This window comes from Corylus avellana, chromosome ca1 (genome assembly GCF_901000735.1).
Source record: "Corylus avellana chromosome ca1, CavTom2PMs-1.0".
NCBI lineage: Eukaryota > Viridiplantae > Streptophyta > Magnoliopsida > Fagales > Betulaceae > Corylus > Corylus avellana.
The window spans coordinates 5,299,110-5,314,736 of record NC_081541.1 but is presented as its reverse complement, the minus strand read 5'-3'; the positions used below and the strand labels follow the sequence as shown (position 1 = coordinate 5,314,736).

The 15,627-nt window shown below is 35.0% G+C and overlaps 1 protein-coding gene and 1 pseudogene across 2 annotated transcripts; both read right to left on the bottom strand.

Annotated features, from left to right (window-relative positions):
* LOC132169502 (flavonol synthase/flavanone 3-hydroxylase-like) overlaps positions 1-510 on the bottom strand; it is a 1,325-nt pseudogene extending 815 nt beyond the window's left edge.
* A 5,162-nt stretch (positions 511-5,672) lies between these two features.
* LOC132166978 (uncharacterized) lies at positions 5,673-14,232 on the bottom strand. 2 transcript variants are annotated; one of them, XM_059577857.1, is made up of 6 exons: positions 13,680-14,232; positions 7,753-7,878; positions 7,447-7,598; positions 7,120-7,279; positions 5,942-6,147; positions 5,673-5,736 (listed from the first exon to the last, which is right to left on the bottom strand). In XM_059577857.1, exons 1-5 carry the CDS (start codon positions 14,178-14,180, stop codon positions 5,974-5,976), a joined length of 1,113 nt encoding a protein of 370 aa, XP_059433840.1. In that variant the 5' UTR covers positions 14,181-14,232; the 3' UTR covers positions 5,673-5,736; positions 5,942-5,973. The 2 variants fall into 2 exon arrangements, with proteins under 2 accessions (XP_059433840.1, XP_059433839.1); XM_059577856.1 differs by lacking the exon at positions 5,673-5,736 and having other exon boundaries at positions 5,743-6,147.
* Positions 14,233-15,627: the final 1,395 nt, after the last annotated feature.

The window sequence follows — 15,627 nt, the reverse complement described above, 5'->3', positions numbered from 1 at the left end:
TTAAATTCTTATTGTGGCCTATCCCGATAATTTTTGAATTAGTATTATTTTTGTTTTTATATCACATAGACGAATTTTTAATCTAGACAACCACATTAATTGATTTTGCATTTATATATTTTTTAGTTTACGTCTCTTTTAAATGTTTTTTAATTTTTAATATTTACTTTTTATTTTTATAAATAAATTTATAAGTGTTTTTTAATTTTAATATATTTATATTTTTTGTTTTTGCGAGTGGAACTTAATTTTCCTTTTGATTCCTTAGCTCCCGCTCTAAGACTTAATTTCTCCCTCAATATATATTTTACCGCGCGGCCTGCCAGTCCCCCCTCTCTGCATCATGATATATATATATATATATTCGATCCCTAGCCTCTCCCCTCTCCCTCAATATATATCGATCCATATCTTTCTCTACGGCGCTAGTCACTCCTCTCTCAATCTCGATTTTCCTATCTCTCTCTCTGGCGCCCAGTGACCCACACGGTTGGCCAACCCACTGGCCATCTTCTCCAGTCAAAACCGGCCTGCCTTTCTCTACATTCCTGTACTAGTGAGTCTCTCTCTGTCTCTGTTTTTCTTTGTATCTGCTGTCTCTTTAAGTTGTCGATTTGGGATTCTAAAAGTCAGATTTTTGATGTATTATGATTTTTATGAGAATTAGGGATTTTAAATTCAGCAAAGTTTTCTCTACTTTTAGGGTGTAGTTGGTTTGTTGAATGCAACAATCACAATTTTGAAGAATCTCCGTGGTTGTCCTGGAGTGTTCTTTCAAATTTAATTCAATTTTGATTTCACTGTGCAGTTCGTTCATATTAACATTTAGTATTGAATTATTATTGCAGAATTATCGGAATACCTCTTTTTTTTTTTTTTTTTTAATTTTAATTTTATTGTTTTTCCTTATCCTTTATTAGCATGTTCCTTTGTTTTTCCTCGTCGAGATTGGTGCCATTTTTTGAATTTTAATTGTCTTATGTAAGTTCTTTGGAAAAGTTGTATATATGCCATTGTGGATGAAACATGATGATCTTCTGGAGTCCAGAATGTACCTTAATTAGGGGCGCGCTTGCCAGCCAGCCACCATTAATTAAGGGCGCCTAGCTGGCAGGTGCCCCTAATTAATGGCGCTTGCTATCCAGGCGCACTTAATTAAGGGCGCCTAGATAGCAGGCGCATCGAAATTATTTTTAGTTATATAGGGGAATTAGCTGCTCAAACATTAAGTTATATAAAAATAACTTAAACACAATAAAGGATAAAAGATAAATGAAGAACAACATAAAATTTGAAATTCTAATGTTGGCTTATCTTTTATCCTTTAATGTTGGCTTATATGACTTAAACACAATAAAAATTATTTTATGTTCTTCTTCTTTTATCTTTTATCCTTTTATAGGGGAACTAACTGCTCAAACACAATTCATTACTGTTGACTTAAGAACATATATATGATTGCATAATATACAGTTGCATCTATTTATATATAGGTGAGAATGAATTAACAAATGAAGATGAGCATGCAGCTGATGCAGAAGGCGACCATTATGGATCATCACAAAGTATGTGTAAATCTTCATATCTTAGTCAATTGTAATATAATCTAATTATATATAGGTTTGAACTTTCAAAATAGTTAGATATATTGTAATTTAATTTTTTTTTTTTTTTTGGTTTTATCATTTGCAGGTAATCGTTAAGTGACGTACGTATACTTGACCTGTTAGGTTGGGTATGTATTTAACGCCAAGTGCTAAGCGAACTCGTTGATATATTTTATTTCATATGTAATATACAATTTTTGTGAACTCTTTTAAGAGGTGGTACACTTTGTGTTTATGAAATCGTTTTGGATATTTTATTTTATATGTATGGTACAATTTTTGTTAACTCTTTAAGATGTGGTACGTACACTTTGTGTTTATGATATCATCATTTTGGATTTAAATGTCTTATGAGATATGAGATTGTATATATGGATTAGATATGAATTGTGAGATATATATGTATAAGATTGTATGAGATTGATGAATGGAGAAAATATTTATGGATTAATCCAATATTTATGGAGAAAATACGCCATACAATATTGTATTGCGTATTGTATATTAGAAGAAAATAAAAAATATATATGAATTGCGTGAGAAAAATACTTTTTTCTATATATTAATTATTGCAGACGCTTCGCAGCGTGGAAGTGCTTCCATATAGAAATAGGGGCCCTTTACACGCAAGCGCCCCCATTTATGAAAGGGGGCGCTTGCCCACCTGAGCGCCCCCTTTTTAGAATGAGGGCGCTTCCTAGGCAAGCGCCCCCATTTAAAAAGGGGGCGCTTTCTAGGCAAGCGACCCCTTTTAAAAAATGGGGTGCTTGTCTAGGAAGCGCCCTTATTCTAAAAAGGGGGCGCTTGCCTAGGAAGCGCCCTCATTCTAAAAAGGGAGCGCTTGATTAGAAAGCGCCCCCTTTTTTAAATGGGGGCCCTTGCCTAGGAAGTGCCCCCATTTAAAAACGGGGGCGCTTGCCTAGGAAGCACCCCCATTTAAAAAAGGGGGCGCTTGCCTAGGAAGCGTCCCCATTTAAAAAAAAGGGGCGTTTTTCACAACTAAGCGCCTCCTTTTAAAAAAGGGGGTGCTTTGTTCCAAACGTCCTCTTTTCGAGGCGTTTTTTCATAAAAAAACGTCTCAATCTTAAATTCTAGTCGCCCTAAAAACCGACGTGTCCCAAGTGCCCCTAATCAAGCGTTGCGAAATCAATAGGGACGTTTTTTTAGCCAAAAATGCCCCAAATAACCATGTCGCTAAACCTTGTTTTTTTTGTGGTGTAAATGAAATAAAAAGGAAGCCAAAATAGTTTAGCAATAATTAAGCACGTGCATTTGAATTTGTTGTTAATTAGCTAGTAAATAAAAAGCCTTACACCATTACGCACTCAGTTATCCGTATTTTATTCGTTATCATGATTGCTTGGGGACTAATGCTACACATTGGAATTTTCACACGCCCTTTAAAATCATAATTGAATTTGAGTAATGCTAGCGCTACACAATTAATTTTTATTGGATTTTAATTTGTAGGTTTTAAAAGCCATCCAAGGGTGTGGAAAAGTAAGAGTGTAATAGTGTCTCGTAACTTTGCTGGTTATTGAGAGTAACGTGTGATCAAATCGAAACAATGGCGGATGAACTGTCCAATTTATAGGCAAACTTTTCTCTTGCGGATGAAGAAGACGGCGAGGTAGAGATTCAGGAGATCGAAGTGAAGGGGGTAGTCAAGTGAGGACAAGCCTGTGTGGTGGGTAAACTACTATCAGAGAGGATTGTAAGCAAGGAAACAATCAAAGCTAGGCTAATACGTTGGTGGAGGTTGAAAGGGTCTTTCACTTTCAAAATTCTGGGAGATAACCTTTTTTCATTGAGTTTGAATTGGCCAGGGATAAAGTACGTGTCTTTTTACCGCGGACATATGCTCTTTTTTACGTCCAATACCGGCGTGGGAGATGAGATATGTATGTCGAGAGGGGAACAAGGTGGCTCATGCCTTAGCTAGGATGGCGATTAAGGACAATGTTCTCATGGTGTGGTTGTATAATCCACCAGAATGTATCAGTGAATTTTGCAAGCAGACATCTTTGTTTTGCAAGCTATGCAATAAATATACGGCGTATGCCATTTTCTCTAAAAAAAAAAAAAAAAAAAACATTATTCAATTGATTTAGTCACTTACTATAATATATAGCTTTATTTGTTACAAATTTGTTTTTTGTTTTTTCTATTCTTTTAAAAAAAATAATAATAAGGCCTGATTTTCACTTATACATTATCTCAATTGTATAGTAATTATATAACAGGTTACTTAAATAGTATTACTATATATATGGTATATGGATTAATTTTTTTTTGGACAAGTTATATGGATTTATTGACACTATTACATTAATAAAATAAAAATGCGATTTAACATCGGTTTAAGGTTTCCGCAGATCATTCATTAAGGTTTCCTTCCGCAGGTTTGTTCTCAACACGGTCCTACCATGTCACGTGTCCCGTGTCCCGTGTCCGTGAATGTACCCCACACATAGACTGTCCAATTGCTCAAAGCGAGAAGGTCGGTGAAAGGAAAAAAACTCCTCGTCTTAAGAAGGGTTACAAAACCCCACGAAAAAACAAAAAAGGGTTACAAACAACGATGGAGTCAAAATTTAGGTCCACTATAAACATAACTAAAAGATATAGTTGAGCAAAATGCAATTAAATTAAAACTATAAGTAATGAATACAATAATTATTTATCAATAATTAAAATATATAAACTAATTTTCTTTTTCCAATTTGTAAATCATTTATTAACAAACAAGTCTTATTTTGTTTGATAAAATAACAATATAAGAAATACACAACATATTTGTGAATATATATAATCTTTTTTTCTTTCGTAATTTTTAGTGTTAGGAAAAAAAAATTTAAATTTACAATAGTCAAGCTAACCTCTCTCCTATATCATTTTAAAGTAATGTTATTTGTGATACTCATTTTATAAATGTAAAATGTATATGAAAAGTAACATTTCTTTTCATTTTATTATGCACCTATGATTAGTCCACATCTAATGATGATGACTATTTAAGTATTTGTTGGGGAGAAAAATATCTCCTAGTGGGCCTCATTTTATTTTACACTTATTTACAGTATGTCATTACTCACTCACCTAATCACATGTGTCCACATTTTTTTGCATCTTTGGATAAAATGAGGAAAGAGGGGATTTTTTATTCTTCTTCTTCTTCCACCCATACGTCTGAATATCCGTAGGGACTCCTAGAGACCCTCACATCTCTCTCACTCTCTCTCTCATGACCTTCTCTCCCTCTCATTTCTTGCATACCTCTCTCAACACACTGATTTATGAAAAATTAGAAGCAAATTTTTATTATCTTTTTTACCCAAAACTAAATATACTAATTTAAGTATTGGAGAGTTTTCGGTCAAACTGAAGACCCTCTGACCTTGTTTTTGTTTTGCAGCAACCTCATTGCCGTACAAGGGTCCCTTCACAGCTTAGCCATGAAAAAAATTGATGAGGTAACAAATTTTTGGACCTAAAAATGCACCAACAGTATTTAAGAAAAAATAGTTAAATTTATAAAGTTTAATAACTGATTGCTTTGGAAATAAAAAAAGACTTCCAGCCTAATCATTCTTTTGAGTTTTGACAGCTAAAAGTCCAACTCTCATGTGAGTTTCTTTGATTGATTTGAAGAAAGAGTTTACTTATTTATTTATTTATTGTCTTGACAAGAGCATTCTTTTGACTTTTGACAACCAAGAACATTCATTGATTGCTATGAAGAAAGATAGTTGGTAAAGAGATTATAAAATTAGGAAAAAACAAAAAATGCAACATAGCATTCTTTTTTAATCGTTCAAATTAACTGAATAATATCCAGTTAGTTAGAGTGAATGAGTAATTTTGTTTTTTTTTTTACTTTTTGAGGGGATAAAAATTTCCTCCTTTATGACTAACTAGATATTCTCCAGTTCAAATGAAATTGAGAATATCCTAATTCAACTAAAATGCTTCTAAACAAAATGTTTACACATATTTTTCATGATCTAAACAGAGAAATGCCAAACCTAAATACCATTTGATAAAAAAAAAAAAATGATATGAGGCTTGAGTGTCAGTAATCATCAACAGGAAACTTTTCCAGAAGCCTCGAAGCCCCTCCAAATAAGACCTAGTTTGACATTAGCCACATAACAGAAAATATCACAGAAAACTTAAGATACATGCACACAAGCAGTTATTATAAGGTTTGGTGCCTATTAAAATGGTAAAGAAAGACTTGATGGAATTAGCATAGTGCTGGTGAAGATATCCAAGTTTTATAGCGAGTTCAGTCTAATAAAGAGGCACGACAAAAATCAGAAGACAGTACTTACTATGTACTAGCTAGGAAACATCCATTTTGTCACTACAACCAGAATTTTTTTGCTGAAGTTCCATGCACAATTGGCCGCACCTTATTGGCCCATCTTTCCATATCTTCCCATGCTTCACATATCATGCTCTCTCTTTCCCAGTTCCATACATCCTTTAAAATTGAGATAGTTCCTCCTTGGTTCAGTTTGCTGGACGCATCAAGTCCCTAGGTGGCAAATCAAACAAACTTTTGGACAAGTTTTTTAAGAAATCAAGTACAATTTAGTATAGTTCTCATTCATAAACTGACACCAAAAGAAAAAAGGGAGAAAGTAAATTATCAAGAGTACGCAATTTGAAATCGCTTCATTAGAGAAAAAAATCCTGTATGGTACATTGTCAGCAGCTTAAATTGGATCACCCCCAAAAAGTTAGAGGTTCACTATAAATGACGAGATAGCATCATCAAACATGGTGATGGATGCTTGTCTAGAACTATCCAGATCATAGGTATGAGATTGTTCCAATGTTATATGCAAATCAGATAAACCAATTCAATTTTCAAGCGACATCTAAACAGGGCCAGAAGCACCTTTTCCCTTTGTTTTTCTGGTTACCCTTCTAGTGCAATCCCAAGAATTAAGAGGAGAAATCATTTTAAGAAGGAAAAAAGCCAAAAATAAAAACAAAGAAAAGAGGAGGAAGAAGTGAACCAGTTAGACTATTTGTTGTGAGGCTAAGAGGTATGTTCTAGAGTGAATCTTAAATTCATTCAGTTTACATCTCCGTTCATTGCAGGAAAACTATACTAGTATGGTGAAAAAAAGGGGAAAAAAAGAGAAAGAAGAAAGAGGTAATACAGTAATTAGATCAAGCTCATTATGATACAAAGCCACAGAAGTAGGATCAACCGCAGAAACATTTAGAAATTGGAATGCAGTTGTAGACTTACTAATAGATATGTAATAACGATAATTGTTTGTAGAGACATCATGTCATATAAATTCACAACCAAAATCTTTTTTCTGTTTTTTTTTTTCAAAAGTAATTCACTACCAAGATCACTAAAATAAAAAAGCGAAAAAGGAAAAAAGAAAAAAAAAAGAGAGGTTATTTTATTACAATCTTATAGAGCAGAGGCTTTGCTTGGATTTGAAAGGAAACTTTCTTTTAAATTTAATTGGTGGAAAAGGATTACCTCCTTGGAAAAAGGTAATAGGTGCAACAATCCATCAGCATATTCTGACATATCAACACGCAGTTGAAGAGATTGTTTCACAACCAAAAGTGCCGTTTCAATATCAAGAGAACCAACTTCCACCATCCTCCTCAAGACTCTAGCTTGGAAGGTCTTCCCCCTATGCAGAAAGTGAGAATTCAGATTTTGGTTTTTATGCAATTATTGGTAATAAACATATAAGGGAGCCGAGAACAAAGTGCATAAATCATTTTAATAGAATGTATGCGATTGAAGCAAGGAATCGATTACCAAAGTAGGATTAATGCATAAATAGCAGCACCAAACCTGTTAAGATCCCTGAGTGGTGATCGAAGTTCTGGGGCAGGTATAATCCCAGCAAGCATTGCAGACTCCCCCAAACTTAGAAGAGATGGATGCTTCCCAAAGTAGAAAAGTGATGCTGATTTAATGTCGTAAATACCATGTCCCCAGTAAATCTGTAATGTTGTCTGACTTCTATTACAAACTTACACCCAATAAAAATTATATGAAAATATCTGAAAAATAGTAGGGTTATGATATTGGGAATAGGATTCTAAGAGACAGCATCGTGTGATAAATAAGATTTATAAGAAGCACAGTTGACCAAACCTTATTCACATAGCAGCTAAGAATTCTCCTTTTTGACATTGTCCTCTCCAATGCTAGAGCCAACACCATCTCAACTATTTTTCTAGGAAGAGTGCGTTCATTCTTTAGGAAGGTGTTTTTGACAAGCTGCAATGCGTTTTAAGAACAGTCAGGAAACAACTGGCATAATCAAAACACATAGTGTTGAAATCAATTAAAAGAAGAAGATAACTGAAAAATAAGCATAGCACTTGATTCCATGTCAAGGTTTTCAAAGGCACAGGATGATTCAACCCAAGAACAACTATATAGGGCTAGGTCTCAAGACCTTTTAAAGAACCCTTACAAATGAATAGTGAAGTAATCAAGACTGTTTGGTAAGGTAGTTTCAAAAAGTATTATTCTCTTTTCAACAAAAACAACACATTTTTAAAACATTTAGTAGCAATTCATTTTCAAAACACAACACACTTTTTCGCAATTTTTTTTTTTTTTTTTTTCAGAAAAATTTTCACACCTTATAAGAGTATTTTGAGAAAGTGGGTGCTTACTTTTTCTAGTGTAGAGGTTGACTTATTACTTATAAAAATAATTTTTTTTTTAGAAAAAAAAAAAAAAAAAAAAAAGAGAGAGAAAAGTGGTTGTGTGACCACCTCTACCTCTACCTCTATCAAACAGGTTTAGTATTTGTTTTTTTGAAAATACAAAATATTTTCTAAAAAGCTTACCATACAATTTTCTTAAGGGAACCCCACAAAAAACATTTTCTCAAATGTGAACCCCACCAAAAACACTTCTCAACTTCATATCGCATCAAAAACCTTTTAAAATCAAAACACAAAAAACACTTCTGAAAATTCATTAATGAACATACCTAAAATGTTTGTCTTTCAAAATAAACACATACAAATGTAATCCTCTCAACATTAGCTATTATAATATTCTAAAATTGTGAAAAGCAACTATAGGAAAGATAACTATGTTTGAGTATTATGATTGCAGGGCAATATGTTCTATTTTCTATGTCAATTAATTCAACCATCATATTAAGAGATAAATTTGTCATCAATCTCCATTAACCCTTGATGGAAGTCAAATATTTCAAAGTATTATCATGCATTGGCCTAGAACAAACAAATGTTCCTCTCCCAAAGTCCTTTTTTCTTTTCATGCCATTGGTGAGAATGCAAATGACGGCCACTGTACAAATTTGTTACTTTGGGCTTTTAACAAACTAATACCACTAATTAGGACCATCAAATGGAAAAAACAAGCCAAACAATAATGGCCTCATGGTGGCCAATAGCTCCAATTCTGATAGGAGTCATCAAAATTTTGGCATGTGTAATATGATAACCAGTAGCACCTTGACAAGTTGAAACTGCTCAATGTATTAGTTCATTCACCTTAACAGTAGTAATCTAAAACTAAAACAATCACAGTATCACACAAAATACACATTGACAAAATTCCCAAGTCCTAAATAAACTGTACTGAGCCAAATCATTAATGCGTTTATACTTCTACCCTAAACAAACCCACTATTACATTACAGCCTCAAAACAATTTCATGTTGCACGGACATGAACTTTTCACATAGTTTAAAGACATCAAAGACAAAAAAGGGGTAACAAGGACAGCAGAAAGACTTTATATTGAGGAGTTTAAAAACTAGAACATCATTGATTTCATCAACAGGATGATGTTTGATGTTTGGAATCACATCAACTAGATCTATGATCTAACCAAAAAACAAAGTGAAGAAAAAAACTTACTAATAATAACTTAACTATGGACCTATCAGATCCGATAATTCTAAAAATAAAAAATAAAGACCAGCCTAGTTCATGAAATAAAATAGATGTAAACAATGACAGTTGTTGGATAATTTCTAATGTTATTATAGCATTCAACAGTTAAACTTTTTCATTTGGATAAAGGCGAAAAACATTGGTCTCTTTTCTTTTGCATAATTAAATTCTAATTCGAGAAAGTCACTTACTAAGGCAAGCTTAACAATAACCATGACTCAGGAACACAGCAATTATGTTGCAAACAACAAAATCTCCTCAATTCTGAACAGTTAGCACAGCAAATCAATGAATATCATGTAACAACAAAATTAATGGCACAGAATTTACAAAATATTCAATCATCCTGGACAAAATGACAGAAATAGAGATATTACGCATAGATTTCCAGAGGGAAAATAAATCTGATGATTAGGTTGCTAAAAGGGGTTCTGTACTTATACAGTGAAATGAAAAAATGTGTAAAAAAGACATAACATGACAACCTTTGAGCATCTTCTCATACTGCCAATCTACTATAATTAGATATAACAACGTAATGACATTAAGAGGGTAAAATATAAGGACTGAATCAACCTCTAGGTTACATATAATATTATATCAAAAGAACCCTTTACACAAGTGTAAAGAATCACAGTAACTAAATCCATCTTGAGCATTGTGGCAAAATGTAAGAATGGTACAGTACATTCCAATTTTAAGAGAAAGCAATTACTAGAACCCCTAACAACATGTATTTCATGGTCGTTCGCAGAAAACTATACAGAAGTGGCAAAATCTTGGCCATTCAACACTATCTTGGGCCGGAGATCTGCTGTGAAGAGATATAAGAAAAACCCGTATGAAAGCCACTTCTTGTGCTTGTAGAAGCATTTGCTAGTGGATATGGCACAGAACCATTTGGCTCCATTATTGTGGAAGCCTCAGTAAACCTACGCCCATAAAAGCGCAAGAAGTTTAGAGATTCTATTGCTGGATGAACCAGAGGAGTCCCACCTTCCAACATTCCAACAACATTAACCATATTCGGCCTAAGCATTGGTTCCTCATGAAGACAACACAAAGCAACACGCACTAATTTCTCCACCTCTTCCCTTGTTACCCGTCCTTGTAGCCTTGGGTCAGCAAGCTCCAAGTACTTCCCTTGTTCATGCATCTCTAATGCAAGTAGAGGAAAATAAACGAGTACTGACCTTGATGATGATGAAGAGTCGCCACCGTCGCTATTACTGTCATCCATGCTATGGCTTTGTGATCGTAATGAACAATTTTTCCTTCCACTCACAAGTTCAAGCAGTACCATTCCAAAACTATAGACATCAGTTCTTTCAGAGATTGCAGAGTTGGTTAGCCATTCAGGTGCAAGATAGCCACGAGTGCCTCTCATGGTTGTGAACAGACCAGACTGCTCAGGACTCAGAAGCTTTGAGAGCCCAAAATCAGAGATTTTTGCCTGAAGGTGGTCATCCAAGAGAATGTTCTCTGGTTTGACATCACAATGGATGATCTTGTGTTGACATCCACTATGCAAGTACGCAAGCCCACGTGCTGTTCCCAGCGCAATATCAAACCTCTCTTGCCATTCTAAGACTGGTCCACTGCCAAAGAGAGTCCGGTCCAGTGAACCATGGTTCATATATTCATAAACCAATAGGCGTTGTCTGCCTTGGACACAAAAACCTTTCAATCTAACCAAATTGACATGGTGAATATTTCCAATAATTGCAATCTCAGTGCAGAAATCTTTTCTCCCCTGAACACCTACATTGGTTATCTTCTTTATGGCTACAACAGTTTTATCAGGCAGCGTACCCTTGTATACAGCACCAAACCCACCTGATCCAATCTGATTCTTAAAACGATCAGTTGCCACGTCAAGCTCCTCATAGTAAAACCTTTTAGGTAAGCCTGGGATGTAGAAGGAATCCAGGTCTTCGGAAGAATGTGAGTTGCAGCGGCGTAACTTTATTTCTTTACTCTTGGAGAGTCTCCATCTCCTCCACAACAGAAAACCTAGTGCCACTAACAGAAAGAACCCAGTGAAAGGCAAAAGCACCAGAGCAGCTACGGGAACCTTTTGTCTTTCTTTACTAGAACTGCTACTGCCATTGGGATTTGGTGTATTTGATCCAACAAGAGTTTTGATGTAGCCCTGCAGGTCACTTTCATCAGCATTGCTTGATATAATGGACCCCAGCTCATTTTCAAGCACATAGCAAGAACCAGATGAGTTTTCATAGAAAATTCCCAAGCAGGAACAGTCCCTTGAGCAGAGATCTTTACAAACTGACAAGCTCACATTATATTTTAAAGGATCGGAGAATTCCGCGGAAAAATACTCTGTTCCATAACCAAGCCACAAATATGAAATAAGTGATGAGTTTAACTGACTGTCATTATTGGTTGAGTTACAAGCAAATGGCAGAGAGTAAGAACCATCACTTGGCACACAGCCACTCATATTCTGTGAACCTACATGGAAGCCCAATGGACATGAACATATTGGGGTACTGGATGGTGGGTCATCAGTACACAATCCAATTTGCCCACAAATGAATGGAATTTTACAATCATCATCTGGCCCCAAAAATTCCTGAACCCAGTTGGCACTAGAATATCTACTGACACTAAATTGCCCTGATGCACCTAACTTGGCAATTCGGAAGTCTGCTGGCGGCAAGATGAGCCGTATGACAACCACCGACTCATTATGACCAAAGAGATAAAGACCTGTTCTGTTTATTGCCATGTATTCCACATTATAGTTCGAGTTGATATAAGCCTTTGTATCCATTGACAATTTCCAGTATGTCTGCTGGTACCATTGCTGTAAGGCATCAGAAGTACTTACCGTGAGCCTGTAATCACCAGATGACAAGTCATAATCTGATACGGCACTAGAAAGATATGTCCCAACAGGTAAGTGTTGTCCAATCACAATTGTGTCCGTGGGATGGTGGAAACTCTCCCAAAGCGAACCATTGGAATGATCAAGTAAGACAAGATTACCCGTCTCAGTTAACAGTAATGTATATACTGATGACTGTAATGGCGGAGTTGACCATCCGGGCTTGCCATCTTGATCAGCTATTGCAATCCCTTTGGTCGTAAGAGTGACTGTGCCAGACTCCGAGATGGGGGCATCACGGTTTGCAGACCAAATGATTGTGTTTGATGCCACATGGATGACACACAAGTAGAAATTGGTTTGTTGAGCACCGGGATTGACGATAGCAGCTGTGAATGTGCCGTTGCGGGAGGACAAGAAAGCACCATTGTTGTCAATAAGTTGATATTTTGATGATGTGAAATTTGGATGTATGAACTCTGAGAGTGGAAAACCAGAGACAAGAGGAAAGACAAGAAAGATGGTTGGGAAGAATAAGAAGTATCCCATGCAGAGGTTTGATGGAATGAAGAAGAGAGAAAAGTAAGAGGAGTGTTTGATGAAAAGCATAATGGTGAGGGTAAATGTGGTTTGCTCTCGTTTCCTCCATTTCTTTCCTCCCAATTCCAGATGGGTTTTGTGTTGACTATGAAACTCTCTATCCACCAACTTGATTCTAATTGGTGGCCAAGATTATATTTATTCAACGCTAACATCAGCCACGTCTGTAAGATGTAATAATTGTAAGTGCTGGTCAAACCTGAGTGCATATTTATTTATTCTAAGAAGATTGGTGTTTCATGCATTAACACCCTTTCTTCCCCTATTTTATTGCCTTCACACTGTCTTGATTTCCTTACATGATACACGCACCATCATAATTCCTGCTCTCTTAAATTATACCAATAATGCAATTTGGACCTAACCTGTTGTTTCTTTATTCTGAGCTAAAGGCGTAAACTGATTTCCCTTTCTTCTTCTTTTTTTTTTTTTTTTTTTTTTGATGAATAATTGATTCCCCTTTATAAGTTCTTTTATGCATATTCTATCTCAAACATTAACAAAAGAGCATAAATAAATAAAACTTTTCTTTAGACATCAGAGATTTCAACGATATTAGCAATAATTGATAAATAAGCAACGCCCATTATTCCAAAGAAGAAAAAAAAAAAAAAAAACTCACTTGGTTGAAAGAAACCATCAAACATATGGTCTGCACAATAAATAATTCAAGTGATTACAAACTGCACCTGTTGGGTAATGGTGCTGCCGCCCCCAAGAGCCGAAAATGACAACACCGCACGGGCAATCCCGACCGGGTCAATCCCACAATGCGTGAAGAAGCGCTGGTCCTCGTAAGCGACAATGGCTTGCCACACATGCCAAGGATAAGAACTTGCTCTGACTTCGGCTTCTGCGGAGAAAGCAACAAGGTTACTCCACCGACTGGGAAAATCAGGTAGGAAGACATTGGAGAAGAGCCGGAGGCAGAGAAGGAGCGAGGAAAACGTCAATAGGATTAGTATTTCCGAGACGAAGTGGTTGTTTACGCAGTTCCGAGAGGATATCCGTGGCAATGGGGGGGCCGAGTGGACTCGCCTGCTCACTGGGTTGGAACGTTTTGGAGGTTTGTGGGTGAAGAAAGGGAGTGGATGTGGAGTTGGAGTAGGAGTAGGAAAAAGACTTGGGTTTTGGTTCGAGAGATCGAGCTTCAGTAGGAGAAGAAGATGGTGGATGGCACTGAAGCTCATTACTCTTTTCACACACTCTTTCAGTTTCCCCGATTCGGTAGTACAGTTAAAATTCAACCGTTTGTTCCACCAAAATTCAAAAAATTTGAAAATAAATAAACAACACTAATAGTTCATTTAAACAATATAATTTAATAGTAAATATTAGAATGACAAAGTTTTTTTAAAAAATAAACAATATAATTTTATAGACTAAATTGGAAAAAAAAAAAAAAAAAACTATTCTTATTTATGTCATTTTAGATAAAAAGCTAAGGACAAACGTTATAAAATAAAAATAGTATAAAACTAAATAAATAGGAACCATTTATTCTGAAGTCAACACTAACGTGTTCAATTTTTATTTATGTCATCATTTGTTTAATTAAATAATAATAATAATAATAAACTATACAAAAAATATTAGACAAAGGTGCAACTGGCAATGGAAGAGGTGGTCGCCAAACCACCTCCACCGGATATAATCACATTTTTAGTTTAATGCCAATTGATAAAGTCCAGCTCATTCAACTTGCAAGTTGTCTTTGTGATGTATCCACTATATCTTGGAGGTTCATCATCTCAGCGACCAAATCTCAGTGAAAGGTTAAATAACGCCATTTAAAATTTTAAATAATGTGACAACGTCATCGGAAGTATATACTTCACCAAAGCAACAGTTAGTAAATGTCATATATATCCATTAAATTATACCCTTTTAACAAGCTTGAGGTTTTTTATCCATCACATAGAATTTTGGAAGAATCCGATTTCGCTAATGATTTGAGCAATTTATCAATTTATGACGTGATTGGAGATGGAATCGAAAAGCCGTTCACGAGTCTCAAATTATGCACAAATTTTAAAATCGGCCCTGGTTCTAGCATGATGTGATGTTGATTGAAGATGATGTAAATGTTGAAGAGATGGTTGCCAAACGGTTATTTATTATGGATTATAAATAATGTTTACCCAAATTTATATCAAACAGACTTATTATTGAAGCCAATAAGGAATACTTTGAGTTAAAGATAAAGGAAGAAAAAAAGTATTTGTTTCCGTAATAGTCAAGGTGATAAATTAGTTGCCGACCAACGACTTTAGCAGTATTAGATGACATGAAATAAACCATGATAGAAATACATGAGAAGGAGATATCAATTATTTTAGTCATATGTTTGGGCTTGCAACTTTACTAAATACGATTTAAAAATAAAAAATTTAAAAATGTTAATTGCTTGGCAAAATTACGGTTCGGCTTTTAAAATAGTGTATTTCAAACAGCAACTCATTTTATAGGTTTTCAAAATGTAATTTTTTATTTTTATTTTAAAAAAAAAAATCTTAAATAATTTATTTTTTACGATTTAATTTAAAATTGCACGTTTTGTCTATGAATTACAATTGCCAAACACGTTGTTAGCCTAATAAAGCCAAGTTGAAGATATTTGAAGTTTTCAAATTCACA